Source organism: Pantherophis guttatus, chromosome 12 (assembly GCF_059756535.1).
Source record: "Pantherophis guttatus breed Tessera chromosome 12, ASM5975653v1, whole genome shotgun sequence".
NCBI lineage: Eukaryota > Metazoa > Chordata > Lepidosauria > Squamata > Colubridae > Pantherophis > Pantherophis guttatus.
Window position 1 is genome coordinate 3589585 of NC_142074.1, and position 19429 is coordinate 3609013.

The 19429-nt window shown below is 43.1% G+C and overlaps 1 protein-coding gene across 6 annotated transcripts in view; it reads right to left on the bottom strand.

The window, feature by feature from the left end:
- The window catches only part of EDA (ectodysplasin A), a 66816-nt gene that overhangs the window by 23031 nt on the left and 24356 nt on the right, over positions 1-19429 (bottom strand). For all 6 annotated transcript variants that reach the window (XM_087877500.1, XM_087877498.1, XM_087877499.1 and 3 more), the window contains exon 2: positions 736-841. In XM_087877500.1, coding sequence (XP_087733626.1) covers positions 736-841 — 106 coding nt within the window. The remainder of the gene's footprint in view (positions 1-735; positions 842-19429) is intronic.

The following is a 19429-nucleotide window of genomic DNA, read 5'->3' on the forward strand; positions in this document are numbered from 1 at the left end:
AATTTGGAACCTGAACATTTGAAAATGTATAGATGGCTTGATAAATTTCTGTTAAGCCAAATATATGCATTGCAGGTAGTCCTCATCTTCCGACAATTGAACCCAACCTTTCTGTTGCTAAGCCAGACAGTTACTGAGTTTTGTCCCATTTTACAACCTTTCTTGCCATAGTTGTTAAGCAAATCGTTACAAGAGTTAAGTTAGTAACGGTTGTTAAGTCAATCTGTCTTCCCCATTGACTTTGCTTGTCAAAAGGTCACAAAAGGGGATCACAGGGACACTGCAACTGTCATAAACATGAGTCAGTTGCCAAATGTCTGAAGTTTGTGTCCATGGAGATGCTGCAATGGTCATAAGTGTGAAAAATGGACATAAGGTCACTTTTTTCAGGGCCATCGTAACTTCTATCAATCACTAAACAAATGGTTTTAAGTTGAGAATAACCTGTACTGGGAAGTGCAACATATTGTTTGGGTGGAAGATATTTTGATGCTCCAGACAGAAATGGTTTGGGTGGGGGTGGAGGGGGTGGAGAAGAAAACAAGCAGCTCAGTGACAGAAGCAATCTTCAGCCGGCCACCTCCTCTCAGCCCAGCCAGGCTCACAAGGCTGCCATGAAGGACCACGAAGAAGGAAGCCCTGGACATACATATCCCCTCAAGCGCTTGGTGGAAAGGTGGGATATTAAAGGAGGAACCCATTTGTTGGGAGACAGCCCAAAGGATGCCAACTCACTTTCTGATCCTTCGCTGTTCCTGCTTCTCTTGTTTCTGCGTACACTGCGGCTTTCTTCTCTAAAGAGAGGCCTCTCCTCGGGGGAGAAGACATTCAGCCAGGCCATCTAAGAGAAGAAGGGCAGGAGAGGTCAGCACGGATCAGCACAGCACAAATAATTCACATAAGGCAGTTTGGAAGAGCAAATAATGCACAATGCTAAAATTAGCAACTCTGACCATTAAGTGTAAGAGCAGCAGCCTCTGTTTCCACAGAACCAGCTGTGATGGCCTCGGGGGGGGGGGGGGGAAGGCAAAATGAAAAACTGTCAATTTTATTACCACCGGCTTCACTGAGTCGCATGAAGGGGATCAAACAGTTTTTAGCAGGATATTAAAACTGTTCTGTTCTGAATAAGTTGAAATGAATGTCCACATTTTTATTTTTAAAGTATTCTATTGCTATTAATTTTTATGGTTTTAAATTTTCTAATTTGTTTGAAACTACTAGACTCAAACTTCAAAGGACAATTCAGAGAAATAATTTTATAACAAAAACGTGAGATTCTGCCACCTCTCACTCAGCTGCATCTTTTTGATCTCTGACCATATTAAGACATTGTTCAAATCTAACTGCAGTCCATCTCTAATGTTTCCTTCTGTGAGGAGTTCCATGCAGGGTTCAGGATAAGGATAGCACAAAGCACGAAGTCTTTGGGGAGGAGCACAGCTACGCCTGGAATTACAACCACCATCAACTCTTTCTGCAAAGGAGAAGTCCACAACGGAAAACCACCAACACAATGACACATAACCATCAGTAACATGTCAAACGGATGACAAAAGCAATGAAACTCAATCAGTCAGAATGCACCATTCTTATGTGTATGCACCAAGACAAATTCCTTGTGTGTCCAATCACACTTGGCCAATAAAGAATTCTATTCTATTCTAAAAAATGGAGTTGGAAGGGGCCTTGGAGGTCTTCTAGTCCAACCCCCTGCTCAAGCAGGAGACCCTACTCCATTTCAGACATGTGGCTGTCCAGTCTCTTCTTAAAAACCTCCAGTGATGAAACACCTACAACTTCTGGAGGCAACTTCTGTTCCATTGGTTAATTGTCCTCACTGTTAGCATGTTTCTCCTTAATTCCAGGTTGCTTCTCTCCTTGGTTAGTTTTCATCCATTGTTTCTTATTCTGCCTTCAGGTGCTTTGGAGAATAGCTTGACTCCCTTTTCTTTGTGGCAGCCCCTCAAATACTGGAACAGCGCTATCATGTCACTCCTAGTCCTTCTTTTCTCTAGACTAGCCATATCCAGTTGTTTTTTGTTTGCTTTTTTAAATTTGATTTATATGCCGCCCTTCTCCGGAGACTCAGGGTGGCTTACAATGTGTTAAGCAACAGCCTTCATCCTTTTGTATATTTATACAAAGTCAGCTTATTGCCCCCACAAACTGGGTCCTCATTTCACCTACCTTAGAAAGGATGGAAGGCTGAGTCAACCTTGAGCCTGGCAAGACTTGAACTTGCAGTAATTGCAGGCAGCTGGAGTTAAATTACAATGCATTAGTCTACTGAGCTATCCAGGCTCCTGCTTTCCTCTCAACCATGTGAGAGAAAAATGGGAAACAGGAAGGTAACCTGGCATAGATTCAAATATTTGGGGAACCATCGCATTCCACTAAGACAAGCCCGGTAGAGGAGGCCTGCTGCAGATCCCATCGGTCAAGGGATTCCAACTGGCGGGATCCTTCTCTGCTGTAACACCAGCCCTCTGGAACACCCTTCCACCCCACTCATGAGGTTTGCCCCCTTCCTAACCTTCCACAAGGGCCTGAAGCCCTGGCTCTGCTGGTTGGCCTGGGGACCCCATGGGAGAGTACCCCACACCAGTGGTGGCCACTGGGCTAATTAGCAGACCCCACCTCACCCCTGCACTTTCTGCTCCTCTTCGGCCATCTTTTAATTCATATCATTGTACTTCCCTTGTTTATTTTTATTGTTTCATTGCTTTGCTATCATTAGGTTTACATTTTTTAATTATCTTTTTTCATTTTACTGTTGTAAGCCGCCCAGGATAGCCGCTTGGCGAGATGGGTGACAAATAAATTTAACAAATAAATAAACCTTCAAACTCTCACCAGGCCTTCCCAGTGACTGTGGAATTACTTGCAGGGCAACCCCCAGAATGTGCCACTCTGCAGGATCTGCCCCATTTCTGCCCCACAGCTCCTGAAGGCCATTCTGCCCCCCATTATTCTCACTGGGAAGAGCAACAAGGAATGTCACTGACTGATTAGCAGCCCAGTCTTTAAATCTGCTACCTTCCAACCAATGAACAAAACAGTTCGGCTTCATAACTTTAAGCTTAGTAATAGCACAAATCAATCTTTTGGAGACAGTTCTTTGAGAAGCAAAGGGGCTGGGAATAGTACAGTTAGACTCCATCGTCAAATGATCTAACAGCACTGCAATTCTTTGGCATACACGTTTCTTCATAATGATCCAGGTTTAGCTCAGCATAGATGATATGATCATTAAACAGGTGCTGAAGTTAGTATAAAGTTTCAAAAAGAGTATGATACCTCAACCCCAAGGAATGTGCAGTTGCCTTAGGGAGGTCATTCCACCCGATTTCACATCTTATCCTTCACATTGCAATGCCCAAGGTAATGCAAGAGAAAAATCTGTTTTTGTATAACAGAAAGCCAACATTTGAGTCATAGAAGAAGGTCACAATTTTTAATCATGCTACTCATAACCTGCCAAAGTCCAAAAATGTGCTTGTGTCCCAAATCCCAGTGCTTAGCATGCAAGGTAGTAAAATCCCTTCCCAGTGTCCAGAACCAGCCTGGCCCAGGTGCCCAACAATCCTGTTCAGAGAAGGAAGACACTACTTCTATATTAACCTTTACTCTCCCCGGAGCCTGTTCCTACAGTTGCCATCTATTAAGTCAAGGTGCAAATGGATTCTCTTAGTATGGAAAGACAAATCCCTTTGTTGAGTAACATAATTTACTGCTGAAATAACCATCTGGTAAATGCAAACACAACTTCAACCGGGCTCTGTCAATGCTCACTTCAATTGGCCAGAAATTTGAGAAGCTTGCTTAGTGCCTTCTGATCGAAGGGCATGGAGATTTCATCGATGAACCAATGTGTTCAAAGTCTCTCAGACAAAAGGCAGGTATCGCATCCTTTGACACCTTTGTATTCTAGGAGTCTCAGTAATCCAGGAAAGAAAGTGCCATTCACAGCAAATCAATCAAACCTGGTCAGACAGCAAAGAACTCAGACAGAAGCCCTCCGGAAAAGAAGGCAGCAAGTAAACAGGACCTTGGATAGCTCTTTCTGAGAGCTATCCAAGGAACAAAAGGAAGGAAGGAAGGAAGGAAGGAAGGCTTTGTGTAGGTGCCTACTGCAGTATCTGCCATTTCCACTTTCCTGGGGAACTCTCTGACAAATTCAACTTCTTCCCCTGATTTTTAGCAAACTGACATCTGCAGTAGTATGGAGACAGAGATAATCTTCTAAATTCTCAATCTCAATCTCACACGTACTATCTCCCTACATTTGGATGACCACCTAAAACAGGGGTTCTCAACCGGGGGTGCGAGACTATATTCCAGGGGGTGCAAAAATTTGGGCTTAGAAGTTTCAAAATTATAGTATATATGCATAATTATATGCATACAATTATTTACTTTTGTAAGTGGTGCAAGAATATATCAGAAGCATTCTAGGGTGCAGGGTATAGAAAAGGTTGGGATGAGAACTCCTGACCTAAAAGATGAGAAGTCTGCACCAAGACAAGGCTCAGTACCGAACTAATTTGTGGAATTTAAACTAATGGTAGAAGATCTGGATGGAATGATATTTCAGGACTGCTTTTGGGTACTGCAAAGTTTAATTTAATTTTATCTAAGGACTAGACAACCCATGACAACTGGGTCAACTTTCAGAGATAGAGTTCTTTACCAGATTTCTCAATGCCTCCATCAGTGGCAGGACTTCTAATGTGCTGCCTTCACTGTAATAATTGGGTTAGAGTCAAAGCTATATCTGCCTTGAAAACAGTCCATGCTGAACTTGATAGTGCGGTCAAAGATCAGTTAAAACATTTCAGGAAAAGTGTTTTATGACATTTTGTATTATGTCATAAAATATTTTATAAAATTTGCCAAATTTAGCTAATTTCTGTATGAGACACTTAAGATAATAGATTAAACAGTAAACCCTGTATAGCATATTGCTATCCACCAGAATATTACTACCTAGAATAGTGTCTCCTAAATTATGATCAAGTGCCCCATCTATAATTTAGCAAAAAAATCTGTAAAACCACTGGGCACTAGCATTTCATGATATCTCACTGCCTTGCAATCCATATTTTCTGTAACTATTCTGCATAGGCTGCTTTCAGGGAAGGGTTATCCTTTGCCTTCTTTTGCAAGCTTCTATTTCAAGTTGAGGTTAAAGGATCCAGGTCTAAATTAATAGTTGGAATCTTAAGGGCATTTTCTGATGGTTGAGGAACCTGTCAAGTGTTCCTTCTGAGAAGCTACGAGGGTTGGGGATAATCTAGTCCGGTGGAGGAGGGGATGTTCCAAAGAGTGGGTGCCACAACTGGGTATGTCCCTTTCATAGACAAGACCCATCGCATGTCTTTCCTGCCTGATCTGATGGAACAGTCAGACATAATACGGGAGAAATGGTCCTAAAGCAAATTAACCCATGCCATGAAGGGCTTTATAAGTCACTACCAGCACCTGAAATGAACCTGGAAGCACATTTAACAGGCTTTTAGGGAATCGGTGACTTGAATGTTGTTTCAAAGTTCATGATAAAATCAGAGGCTTTTCCCGGTCCTTCACCCTGGTTTCTGATGCTTCAGCATCACTTTAGCAATAGCAATAGGACTTATATACTGCTTTACAGTGCTTTACAGCCCTCTCTAAGCGGTTTACAGAGTCAGCCTGTTGCCTCCAACAATCTGGGTCCTCATTTTACCCACCTCGGAAGGATAGAAGGGTGAGTCATCCTTGAGCCTGGCGTGTTGTGGTCTGCCAACAGCCTGCGGAGCTGGCAGCAGAGTCGGACAGTGAGGAGGCTGCGGAAGAACATGGGCCAATCCTGGAGTCTGGGGAAGGCTCGGACGAGGGCACTGCGTCGGAGGCAGAGATGGGGCCAGGGCCATTTGGGAGTTATGTGCAGACTCCGGAGCCTCCAGAGTCAGACATCAGAGAGGTAGAGGAACAGGGGGAGCCTGTTCCTACTGCACGCATGTGCAGAGTTGCCAGAAGGCAAGAACAGTTAAAACAAAAGGAACAACTCAGGAGTAAGGGTTGGAGATGATTGGCCCCTCCCATAAGACATAAAGGTAGCGCAAAGGCACATGGCCTTTGCAGGAAGCAACATTGTGGATGGTGTCGGTTTGTACTTTGAAGATCCGTTTTTGACTCTGTGTTTCTGTGTGGCCTTGCCAAGATAATTGCCAATTAGGTCTTTGGCAGTGTGTCAAAGAAGATAAAGATGGGCGTTTACCAGCCTTATCCGAAGGACTGTGGCAGACTTCTGTTGGACTATTTATAAACTCTTGGTGATTCAGCTGTGAATGAAAGGAATTCACAGCCATTAAAATAAAAAAAAAGGTTTTTTTGGGACTAATTGTTTGCTTTTTACTATATCAGGAAGCTTAGGTCAGAACCTGGTGAGATTTGAACTGCCAAACTGCAGGCAGCCGGCAGTCAGCAGAAGTAGCCTGCAGTACTGCGCTCAAATCACTGCTCATTTACTTGACTATTTCCAATATTTGTAACCCTTATCAGTCGTTCAGTGATTGTTCAAACCTCCAGTGATGCTGAATAAAGGAGAACAGAACAGAACAACAGAGTTGGAAGGGACCTTGGAGGTCTTCTAGTCCAACCCCCTGTTCAAGCAGGAAATCCTATACCATTCCAGACAAATGGTTGTCCAGTCTCTTTTTGAAAGCCTACAATGATGGAGCCATTCCACTTGTTGCTTGTTCTCATTGTCAGGAAGCTTCTCCTTAATTCCAGGTTGCTTCTCTCCTTGGTGAGTTTCCTCCACTGTTTCTTGTCCTGCCTTCAGATGCTTTGGAAAATTCCTAATGGTGAGAGCAATCAACCAGTGGAATGGCTTGCCTTCAGAAATTGTGAGTGCTCCATCCTTGTAGGCTTTCAAAAAGAGACCGGACAACCATTTGTCTGAAATACTATAGTGCCGTGATGGCAAACCTATGGCACGCGTGCCACAGGTGGCACACATAGCCATATTGGAGGGAACGCAAGTTCAGCTCCGACACGCATGTGCGCGCTGGCCAGCTGATTTTCGGGCCTTCTGGGCCCACTGGAAGTAAGGAAACACGCTGTTTCCTGCCTCCAAGGGCCTTGGGGGTGGGGTGGGGAAGGCCCGTTTTTTCCTCTCCTCAGGCTTCAGAGCCTTTCTAGGAGCTTGGGGAGGGTGAAAATGGCCTCCCCCCCCCAGAGGGAGGAAATGGCCCGTTTGCCAAGTTGGCAAATAGGCCGTTTCCTGCCTCTTGTGGATCTCGGGGGGGGGTGGGGAGGCCATTTTCGCCCTCCCCAAGCTCCTAGAAATGCTCTTGAGCCTGAGAAGAGAGAAAAACGGGCCATCGCGTGCCAGGAGTGAGGGGGGGAAAGAGCAGGGGGGGAGTGCATGCATGCGTGCGGGCGGGGCGCATACATGACCTCCCACTCCCCGCTCCTGGCACCTGATGGCAAAAAGGTTCGCCATCATCACTCCTATAGTGTCTCCTGCTTGAGCAGAGGGTTAGATTAGAAAATCTCCAAGGTCCCTTCCAACTCTTATTATTCTATGTTCTAAAATAGGTCGACCCCCTCATCTTTGTGGCAACCCCATAAATATTGGAACACGGCTATCATGTCACCCCGGTCCTTCTTTTCGCTAGACAAGACACATTCGTTACAACTGGTCCTCAAAGTTGCAGTTGTCGCATCGTCCCCATGCTGACATGATCGCAATTTGGGTGCCTGGCAGCCAGCTCAGAGTTTTGATGGTTGCTGTGTCCCCTGGTCCCATGATCGCCATTTGTGTCCTTCCCTGCCAGCTTCCCCCAAACACACTCAGTGGGGTTGTGCTGCCAGGTGTCCCTCCCGCACGTCACTGCTGCTCCCACCACTTTCCTCCTGAGCCGTGTTGTAGACTCGGAACAGGCGGTAAGGATCGAGGCGAAGACAGAGTAACATCAACCAACCATTTATTAGAGTAGCCGTAGCTTAACAGGACTCGCTCAGAGAACTACAACTGTGAGGTGAGCGTTCCCTCATGAACTGACAGCTCTTTTATACTCGCAGCTGTCATCGTCTAACCCAATGGCCGTGCGCCCTTTTTCCCGCCAGGACAGCGCCCTCGTCTGGCGGCCGCATTTGCCATGCGCCGACTGTCAGAACATAACAAGCAGCCTCCGGAGAGCCCAAGGATCTCGTCTCTTCTCCTCACATGCCTGCAGCACCTGCTTGCCTGCATCCCACTGGCCTGCTCACACCAGCCCACCTGCCCACATTATATAGTGCTGCCCACCTGCCCATAATGCCAGAGTGCCCACCCTCTGGTCTGGGATGCAGTTGCAACGGCCTAATTGGGCACTTTTGGATTCCAGACTCTTCCCACATGAGACTCTCTCTCAACAACGGCAATGGGGACTGCTCTGATTGTTGTTGCTAAGTAACACAGTCACATGAAGTTTTGTTTAGCAGCGGAAATTCCCATCCCAACTGCTGTCGTAATCTGGAGACTGTCTATAGTACCACATTTTGGGGACCCTTCAACCTAGTATAAATTCTCCTTGGGTACTTTTGGACTCTTCCCCTGTAGCACCCTCAGTTAATACGAGGGTTTGAGTCCAACATACAGGTGGTTCTCGACTCAGAACCGTTCGGTTAGTGACCGTTTGAAATTACAATGGCATTGAAAAAAGTGACTTATGGTCAGTTTTCACACTTATGACAATTGCAGCATCTCCATGGTCACGTGACCAAAATTCAGGCACTTAGCAACTGACTCATATTTATGACGGTTGCAGAGTCCCGGGGTCACACGATCCCATTTTGCGGCCTTCTGATAAGCAAAGTCAATGGGGAAGCCAGATTCAATTAACAACGGTGTTACTAACACGTTAACAACTGTGGGGATTCAATTAACACTTGTGGCAAGAAAGGTCATAAAACGGGGCTAAATTCACTTAACAACTGTCTCACTTAGCAACAGAAATTTTATGCTCAATTGTGGTCATCAGTTGAAGACTACCTGTATAATCTGAATCCCCCTCTCTCACTGTTGTACGGATACAAGGCTGCTTATATTTTAAAGCTGCTCTTTTATGATTTGAAAACTGAGGTATACCATTTTTGGAAAATTGAAATTTGATAAGTTTTTCTTGCCACTTTGACACTTATTGGATAAGCCAGACTACAAAATAGATAAACGATCTGTTATATGAAAGATCCAGATAAATGATGGTTTTTTCTTTAGATCAGATAACTACTGGATGACACCGGTAATTGTAAAAAGTTTTTTTATCATTTTCTCTGTTTAAAGTTATACTATTTGTCTGATGCCACCCACTGGCAGTAATTACAACTACAACATTTCCAGCTCCAGAGGATCTTAATTTATGAGAAGTGATCACTAAATCTTACAAGACAAGTGAGAGAAAAGTAAGTCTTTACAAATATCAGTTATTAATAAACCAGTGTATGTACATTTTGAACACAGTCTGGAACAAGGGACTGGAGATCCCATTTTGCCTAAAAATGGAGAAAACCTTCAATAGATACTGGGTTATGGCTTATTTAACAAAAACCAGTATTCTCATAGAATCATAGGAGTGAAAGGGACCTTGAAGGTCTTCTAGTCCAACCCCCTGCCCAAGGCAGGAATCCTCATCCTATTTCAGACAAATGGCTGCAAAACCTCCAGTAATGGAGCATCCACAACTCCAGGAGTCAAGCTGTTTCATTGATTAATCGTTGTCAATGTCAAGAAATCCCCCCTTATTTCCAGGTTGGATCTCCCTCCGATGAGCTTCCACCCCTTGCTTCTTCTCCTGACCTCAGGTGCTATGGACAATAAAGGGGTGCCCCTCAAGTATTGGAAGACTGCGATCAGCTCTCCCCTAATCCGTCTCTTTTTAGGCTAAAAACGTACCTAGTTCCCGTAACCACTCATTGTACAATTTAGCCTCCAGACACCTGATCCTCTTTGTTGATCTTCTCTGCACCTGTTCTGGGGCCTCAGAATCTTTGTTGCATTACGGCAACCAAAACTGGATTCTGTATTCCAAATGTGGCCTCAGTGGTACAGTATAGACTGGTACTAACATGTCCCATGATCTTGATTCAGCCCAGAACTGGATTGATTTTTTGGCAGCTGCAGCACACTGCTGGCTCCTACTGTTGTCCACCAGACAAGTAGCTCCCCTTCACAGCAATAGCAATAGCACAGACTTATATACCGCTTCATAATGCTTTACAGCCTTCCCTATGAGGTTCATAGAGTCAACATACTTCCCCAACGATCTGGGTCCTCATTTTACCGACCTTGGATTGATGGAAGTCAATCTTGAGATGGTCAAGATCGAACTCCTGGCAATGGGCAGAATTAGCCTGCAATACTGCATTCTAACCACTGCGCTACTGTTGAACCAGAGCCTTCCTATCCTGTACCTGTGCACCTGTTTTTTCCTTCCTAAGGGGCAGGTATATTTTACTCTTTCTGGACTTCTTACATTTATATAGAAAAGTAATCCCTGCAAGAGATAAGGTTCTTGATCCACACTGATTTCTGGTAGTTAAAATATTGTTTTCTAGGTGCTTAAAAATCACACTCATTATTACACATACTAGAATTTACCAGGTGTTCATGTCAGACTGACAGGCATATTGTTTGCTGGATTTTCATTTTTTCTGTTTCAGAAGGGAAGCTCTCCAGGCTTTTTCAAAGGCCTGGGTTCAGTTAGGTTCTTCAGTACTCTAGGGCATCATTCAGATGATTCTTGGTCTTCATATTCAAAGTGAACAAATTGTCACTGAGCCTGTTTCCTAAAATGAAAAATTTGGAAGGAAACTAGTCCAATCTCTGCCCATTGTAGGAATCCACTATTATAGCATATAGCTATAATAGCAGTCTTTTGGGCACCAAGGACCTGTTCTGTGGACAGAGTTTTTTCCGCAAACCGGAGGGGGTGTGCTGAATGCATCCTGCAGATGGGGCTTCGCTTGTTTGCATGGACCAGTTTCTGGCATGCCGCACACCAGTACCAGTCCATGGATTGAGGGTTGGGGACCCCTGGCATATAGCAAAAAGAATGACATTGCTATAGGTGTATGCAATATGCACCCAACCAAGCAGAATAAATAAATACACTTTTTGCTAACCAGATAACAAATATATGTAGGAAACACACCACAATAGTAATGGGGAACTTTAATTACCCTGATATCAACTGGGACACAAACTCTGCAGCAAGTTGGATATCGAACAGATTCCTAACCAACTTAGTTGACAACTTTGTCATCCAAAAGATAGAGGAGGGAACTAAAGGGCCAACTATACTGGATCTAATTCTTACTGATAGAGAAGAAGTGATAGAGGGGGTTGAAGTCTCGGGAACTTTGGGTGAGAGTGACCATGTCACATTGGAATTCAACATAAAGCAAAAACAAACAATAGAAGATAATCAAACCGGCGTAACAGACTTTAAAAATGCTGATTTTAACAAAATGGGAAACTCTAAAAATATTATTATAAAAGCCCAGTCCAGTTCAATACTACTGAAGAAGAAAAACAAGAAATCCAAGAAGAAATCAGCATGGATACATAAAGAACTCTCTGATAAACTGAAAGACAAAAAGGATAAGTACAAAAAATGGAATGAGAGACACATGATTAAGGCAGATTACCCACAAATAGCCTAAACTTGCAAAGATGACATCAGGAAAGCTAAGGCTCAGAATGAAGTAAGACTTGCAACAAATGTCAAAAATAATTTAAAAGGGCTTCTTTCAACATATAAAAAAGCAAAGAAAAAGCCAAGGAAACAATTGGTTCACTCATGAGAGAAGATGGCAAGGAAGTGGCGAGCAGTAGCGAGAAAGCACAGCTACTTAATTAATTCTTTGCCTGTCTTCACGCAAAAATATAATACACCCCAAACTATCAAAAACATAACCATAAAAGACAGATTATGAATACAAATTAAAATAATTAAGAGAATGGTAAGAGAACACCTATCCGCTCTAGACAGTTCAAATCACTGGGACCTGATGGATTACATCCCAGGGTTCCAAAGGATCTGGCAGATGTGATCTTGGAAGCATTGAACCATAGCTTTCAAAAATTCTGGCACACTGGGAACTACAGGAGAACTGGAAAAGAGCTGATATGGTTCCCATCTTCAAAAAAGGGGTGAGGGGAAACAGATCCAGGAAACTACAAACCAATCAGCCTCACAATCCCTGGAAGATCCTGAAAAAGATAATCAAGCAACAGATCTGCAAACAAGAAGCAAATTATAACCAGAAGCTAACACAGGTTTGTAAACATATTTTCCAAAGCAACAGAAGGCAAGACAATGAAAATGGATGAAAACTAATCAAGGACAGAAGCAACCTGGAATGCAGGAGAAATTTCCTAACAGTGAGAACAATTAACCAGTGAAATGGCTTGTATTCAGATGTTGTGGCTGCTCCATCACGGAGGCTATTAAGAAAAGACTGGTCAGCCACTTGTCTGAAATGGTGTAGGGTTTCCTACTTGGGCAGGGGGTTGGACTAGATGACCTCACAGTCCCTTCCAATTCTTTTATTCTGTTAAGCATGCAATGTAACCCAAGTATCCTGCAATCTCAATTTATATGTCCCCAGGGAATGAAACCTACACACTCCGGACATAGTCCATTCCACTACTGACCCCTTGTCCCAATGGTGCTTTTTGCAGAGGCAACTGGACTTCCTTGTTTTCTTTGAATACATTTTGCTTCTCATCCAAGAAGCTTCTTCAGCTCAGGGAGGGAGGGAGGGAGGGAGGGAGGGAGGGAAGGAGGAAGGAAGGAAGGAAGGAAGGAAGGAAGGAAGGAAGGAAGGAAGGAAGGAAGGAAGGAAGGAAGTCCAGTTGCCTCTTGAAAAAGCACCTTTGGGGCAACTATAACCTGGATGACTGAGAATCTCCATAGACATTTTGCTGACCCCTTATTCAGAACTTCTTCCTGATGTCCAATCAACTCCTACTGCCCTGTAATTTAAACACACTATTTCTTGTCCTTTCATGCGGAGCAATTCATAATAATTCCATCCTGTCTTTTACATGGTACTAGAAGACAGCTATCGAATCTCCTTACATTATTCTCTTCTCCAGGCTAAACATACTACTCCACCCAGACATTGTTCACAAGTTGTCCTTCCAAGCTGTTTTAACAGCTTCATTGCTGTTCTCTGCATATGCTATAATTCCATCAACACCCTTTCTAAAATGCCATGCCCAGAAGTATTCTATGTCTGCTCTGACCATTGTTATAAAACAAACAATAAGCAAAACGTGATATCCTTTCTGTATAATTTTGAAGGCCCATCCCAAGCCCTGGAATTCTATTGCCTATAAACACCGCTTTGGGAAAAATTGAATATTTGTAGTTTAGAAGTTGTGATGACTTCCCCCACCCATTTTTTTTGGAATGGTGCAAAAGTGCATCCCAATGCATCTGGCACACTGATCGCATGCCAAGACACCTGGATAAATGGAATTCAGTGTCTGCTCATCACGCTGTCAGCTTTCCAAGTGTCAGACAAGAGTTATTCAACCTCATCTGTACAAGCTGAAACCTTGATCTTCTCCACTGAAAGCACATGTGTTATCACAGGGGTATCAGAGAACGAATAACCAAATAACAAAGTTGGAAGGGATCTTGGAGGTCTTCTAATCCAACATCCTGCTCAAGCAGGAAGCCCAATACCATTCCAGAAAAATGGCTGTCCAGTCTCTTCTTAAAAACTTCCAATGATGGAGCATCCACAATTTCTGGTGGTAAGCCATTCTACTGATTAATTGTTCTCTCTGTCAGGAAATTTCTCCTCAGTTCCAGGTTGGATCTCTTCTTGATAAGTCCTGCCCTCTGGATGACTTCTCTTGCTTTGGAGAATAGGTTGACTCTCCCTCTTCTCTGTGACAGCCCCTCAAATATTGGAAGACTGCTATCATGTCACCTCTAGTCCTTCTCTTAGACATACTTTTAATTTTTAAATATCTTTTAGTATTTTATATATTCAATTTTAAAATTGGTTTTAAATAGTTTGGGGTTTTAAATTTGTCGGGGCCAAAATTATTTAATTTGATTTTATTCTACTTTTAAATTTTGTATGTATGTGTTTTATTGTTTGGCTGTGCACCGCCCTGAGTCCTTCGGGAGTAGGGCGGTATAGAAATCAAATCAAATCAAATAAATGAAATAAAATAAATACCCAGTCCCTGAAACCGGTCATCATATTTTAGCATCCAGCTCCCTCATCATTTTTGTTGCTCTTTACTGCACTCTTTCTAGAGTCTCAACATCTTTTTTGTATCATGATGACCAAAACTGTGATCTTACCAAAGCAGTCTAAAGCAGTACTAACGCTTCATAAGATCTTTATACTATGCTTCAGTTCATTTTTCTCTGTCAGGACAGATAGCTTTCTCGTACCACGATCACATTTCTTTCAAACAGATTCTTTTCAGAATAAAAAAGATGAGCAGGGAGGATGCAATTTGTGACACATGAAGTTGTCAGGGAAGGTAAGGTGAAGCTCTGGCTCATTTTTGGGAGATTCATGCTAAGTCTGCCAGAGATTCAGCCTATCTGTTTCCTGCATTTTCAAGATAAAAGTTGGCAGAAAATTCCCAACTTTTGGCAATATAATATGATATAGAGAACTCTGGAGGCTGCCCAAATGCAGTTGGGGGACACATATGGCAACCCACCCATCCCCCATGTTCTGTTGAATTTCTGAGAAGAAGTGAAAGGGTGGATCTCTCTCCTCAGCACAAGTGGGGTTACAGGGGAGGGGGCAGCCCATTTGTCCTTTGGGAATTGAGGCTGGGTCTGCTTTAATCTATTCATTTAAGCAAGTAGGCCTCAGAACTTCCTTATTGTTGAAAACAGATCCTCAGAAAGGAGATTCTATTGTGCCAGAGAAGGAGGAGGAAACTAGCCTTGGAAATTCGCATTAACACTTCAGATCCCAGAGACCTTCAAGTTATGGCAGAAAACCCTAAAAACCAAAGAAGTCAGCCAGGACAGCATCCACTGGGGTTGAAATCCATGTAGTCTGAATCCGAGGAGGCCTGGCCTTTCGAGCTTCAGAAGCCTGCAAAATTGCACCAGGGCTAAGGAAGATAACTGACAGCAGGAACTGGCAGAAATCAAAGAACTTTATTTTCGAAGAGTATTCAACGTGTTAAGCAAGAAAGCATGGTGTTGGACAAGATGCCACACAACAATTGTCTTGTCTCAGTAGTAGTTTGCTATTTTAGTGCTGAACACAGTAAAGGAACCAGATGTTTTTACTCTTTGGTTCAGATGCTTCCCAGTCAATCTATAACTGTCTCTGCTAAAGAAAAAAATTGCAAATAAAGCACTGAAGAGAAACTGCCCTCTTGTTTCAAGTAGGGTACAAAGCCCCCTCCTCCAGCATCAAGTTCTCTTGAGAAGCTGGAATTATTTCAGGGATTTTCCCCTCACCTTCCCCCCCCAAAAAAAACAATCACTGGTGATTTTCATTCACAAATTATATGTGGTGGGCGATCAACTATACAACTGAAATAAATGCACAATGCCTTCAGTATATTTGCTCTCACAAGGTCAGAGGAATCTAAAACCCATCTAGACCAGGGATTTCCAACCTTGGCAACTTTATGACTTGTGGACTTCAACTCCCAGAATTCCTCAGCCGCTGGCTTCAAACATTTTTGAAGCACACTACTTGGCTAACCAAAGTCAACAGGCATTCTTGGATCTACTGCAAAATTCTGCTCTTGTAACCGAAATCAGTGGATGCTAGATGATATACTATAATGCCAGGTTAATAACTGCCCTAGAATCCTATGACAAATGATGAAGCAACAATTAGCTTAGCAACAAGGTATGATTCATGTTATGTATTATCTGTGGAGTCACTGGTCCTCTCTGAGCCTGTTTGCTTGCTTCATTGCTTCATTTGCATTCTAGCCTGACTAGATAACATCATCAACCCTGAACTACAAATTAACCTCTTCTATGTACTACTAAACCTGTGTTAAAAAGCCAATTATGATTCTTTGGAGACCCATTAAAGAGTCATCAAATTGTAGTTAACTTTAGGGTGCAAAGGTATATTAATCTATTGGCCTACAATTGCCAAGCATGTATAAAGCAATTCTTCAAAAAATATTTGAAAGTGGTGTTGTATTTACTGCTTAATATGAGTAAAACAGACTGGAATGTGTCAACCAACACTCAGGTGCTTAAAAACAAGTCACTTAAGTTGTGTAGGTGAAACAGTAAATTGAGACCGATGAGGCAGCTGTTGTGACATGCTACCGGGCATCATGTCTGTGCAACGAGAGCTGCTTGTCTGCAGTTCTCCACCAATTGCTAAAATGACAAAACATGTTCAGAAAGCACAGCACGAGCTACTTGGAGATAATATGATAGTCTGCCAGAAAAAGTCTGAAAAACGAGAGACATTTTTCACATAAGGGTCTATTTTGTTGAGACCTTCTACCCAGATGAGAGTCCTTGCTTGAAAGTATGCCTGAATAACCAGACCTGTAACTGCTTCCACTTGTGGTGAAGCAGATTGGAGATTCGATCCAAGAGATACAATACAAAAGAAAGAAACAAAAAAGCCAACACAGTTCTAGGCTGCATAAACAGAGGGATAGAATCAAGATCACGTGAAGTTCTAGTACTGCTTTTTAAGACCTTGGAAAGGCCACACTTAGAACACTGCATCTAGTTTTGGTCACCACAATATAAAAAAGATGTTGAGACTCTGGAAAGAGTGCAGAGAAAAGCAACAAAGATGATTAGGGAGCTGGAGGCTAAAACATACGAAGAAAAGTTACAGGAATTGGGTATGTCTAGTCCAATGAAAAGAAGGACCAGGGTTGACATGATAGCTTGGATAATTCCAATATTTGAAGGGGTCCTACAAAGATTAAAGGGTCAACCTATTTTCCAAAGCACCAAAAGGCATGACAAGAAACAATGGTTGGAAACTAACCAAGGAGAGAAGCACCCTAAAACTAAGGAGAAACTTCCTACTGCTGAGAGCAATCAACCAATGGAATAGCTTGCCTTCAGAAGTTGTGGGTGATCCATCATTGAAGGCTTTAAAAAAGAGACTGGACAATTATTTGTCTGAAATGGTATTGAGTCTCCTCTAAAACAGGAGAAAGAAGTTTGGTGGGATGTCTTAAAAAAACTAAACGGAAATACTAAAAGCTCAACTGCAAACAATCCCAAGGAGAGAAAAAAAATGGAAGGATAGCGGAATAAGCCATTAAATCTATTCAAACAACTTGGCAAAGATCTGGAAATCAAAAAGAAGAAATGTAGTGTGAAGGGACAGGTAACTGGAATTGAAAATGGCAGGTTCAGAATATTTTCAAAACAAAAGAATAATAACATGATCAATATACCTACCACTGAATAGAGACTGAAACCTGATAATAGGTAGTTAAGAAAATGCAGAGCTATTAAGTAAACCAAACTATGATTTAATCACCTCTATTAGGAAAGTTGAGATGGTCTGCATGGAACAATCAGCTGCCTCAAAACTATCAAGCTCCCCAGTTTTTTGTCTTTGCCAGCTGCCCTGCTTTGGCAGGGGGATTTTGGCAAAGGAAGGGGGGAAGGGCTCCCTAGAAGCACCTGCAAGCCGGCACGCAGGTTTTGGAACATAGAATAATAGAGTAAAAGGAGAAAATACAAAAGAAGGCAGAGCAGGTGGACAAAAGACTTGGGGAACCGCAAATGCTGCTGCAAGGAGAGATGACTGGGAGATGGGCGGGCAGAGTAGAGGAGGCCCCAGCCAAGCAGCAGCTGAAACCAAAGAAAACCAGAAGGAAAAAGAGGGGACACACACACCCCAACTCGGTTTCTGGCTAATGAGCAAGAGAGAAGTAGAGCAAGCAGAAGCAATGAGGACTCACCTGTATGGAAGGCATGGAGGGGGAGGAAACCAGCAGTTAAACATTTTGTATTATAAGCAACCCAGTGGGCATTAAATCGTTTTGTTCAAGTATTAAGTTAGCCCACATTAGAGTACATCTTTAATACTATGTCACTACAATAGATATGTGTACAGGTAGTCCTCGACTTATAACAGTTCATTTAGTGACCATTCAAAGTTACAACAGCACTGAATAAAGTGACATGACCATTTTTCACAATTACAACTTTTGCAGAGTCCCCATGGTCATGTGATCAAAATCCAGATGTTTGGCAACGGATTCAAGTTTATGAAGGTTGCAATGTTCCAGGGTCACGAGATCACCATTTGCAATCTTCTGACAAGAAAGTCAATCAATCAATCAGAATAGAGCTGGAAGGGATCTTCGAGGTCTTCTAGTCCAACCCCCTGCTCCAGAAGGAGACCCTATACCTTTTCAGACATGGGGCTGTCCAGCCTCTTCTTAAAAACCTCCAGTGATGGAGCGCCCACAACTTCTGGAGGCAAGCAGTTCCATTGGTTAATTGTTCTCACTGTTAGGAAGTTTCTCCTTAATTCCAGGTTGCTTCCATCCTTGGTTAGTTTCCAACCATTGTTTCTTGTCTGGCCTTCTGGTGCTTTGGAAAATAAGTTGATCCCCTCACCTTTGTGGCAGCCCCTCAAATATTGGAACACAACTGTCATGTCACTCCTAGTCTTTCTTTTCTCTAGACTGCCCATCCTCAATTCCTGCAACCGTTCTTCATGATTTTGTTTCTAGGCCCTAAATCACTTTTTCAATGCCGTTGTAACTTCAAACAGTCACTAAATGAACTGTTATAAGTCAAGGACTACCTGTATTTGTATTCGTTGGCCACTGTCTCGTTGTCTGTAACCAAATGGGGAGTCCGAGAAGACGAATGATACGCTGGAGGCCATTTCTGCGTAGCTGGATTCCTACCAACGGGACAAGCGACCTTATTTGTTCTCAATTGCAAAACGTGCATATAACAGGCTCCCTTTCCAGCCGTTTCTGACTCTAATCCTCACTAATCTGCCCTCTGAAGCTTCTCTAAAGCAACTGATTTGGTCAGGACTCTGCACAAAGATACAGCAGACATGCATGGACAAGAAATAGCCAAGGTTGCCGCAGGGGGTTTGGTATGGCTTCCCAATTCCTGTTTGCCTTCCTCCCAGCCACTCAAAATATCAGACCCAAAAGTGTCTTGGCCCCTGCCCTCAGATTAAGCCAGCTGCCTTCCGTCTCCAGTTGCTTTCCTCAATGAAAGAACATCTGGAATTTCACCTGTCTTCCCCTTCTGCAGAGGGGACCTCTCTGTCCCCTGTGTTCAGCAATTTCCCCTTCCCACCAGTTTCCCAAACAAGGGAGAGGAGCATAAGGGGGGGAGGATATTTTGGATTCCACAGGAGGGCGAGGCGTGAATGTTTGATTCACTGGAAGAGCTACCCTGACACAAAGCAACTCTGG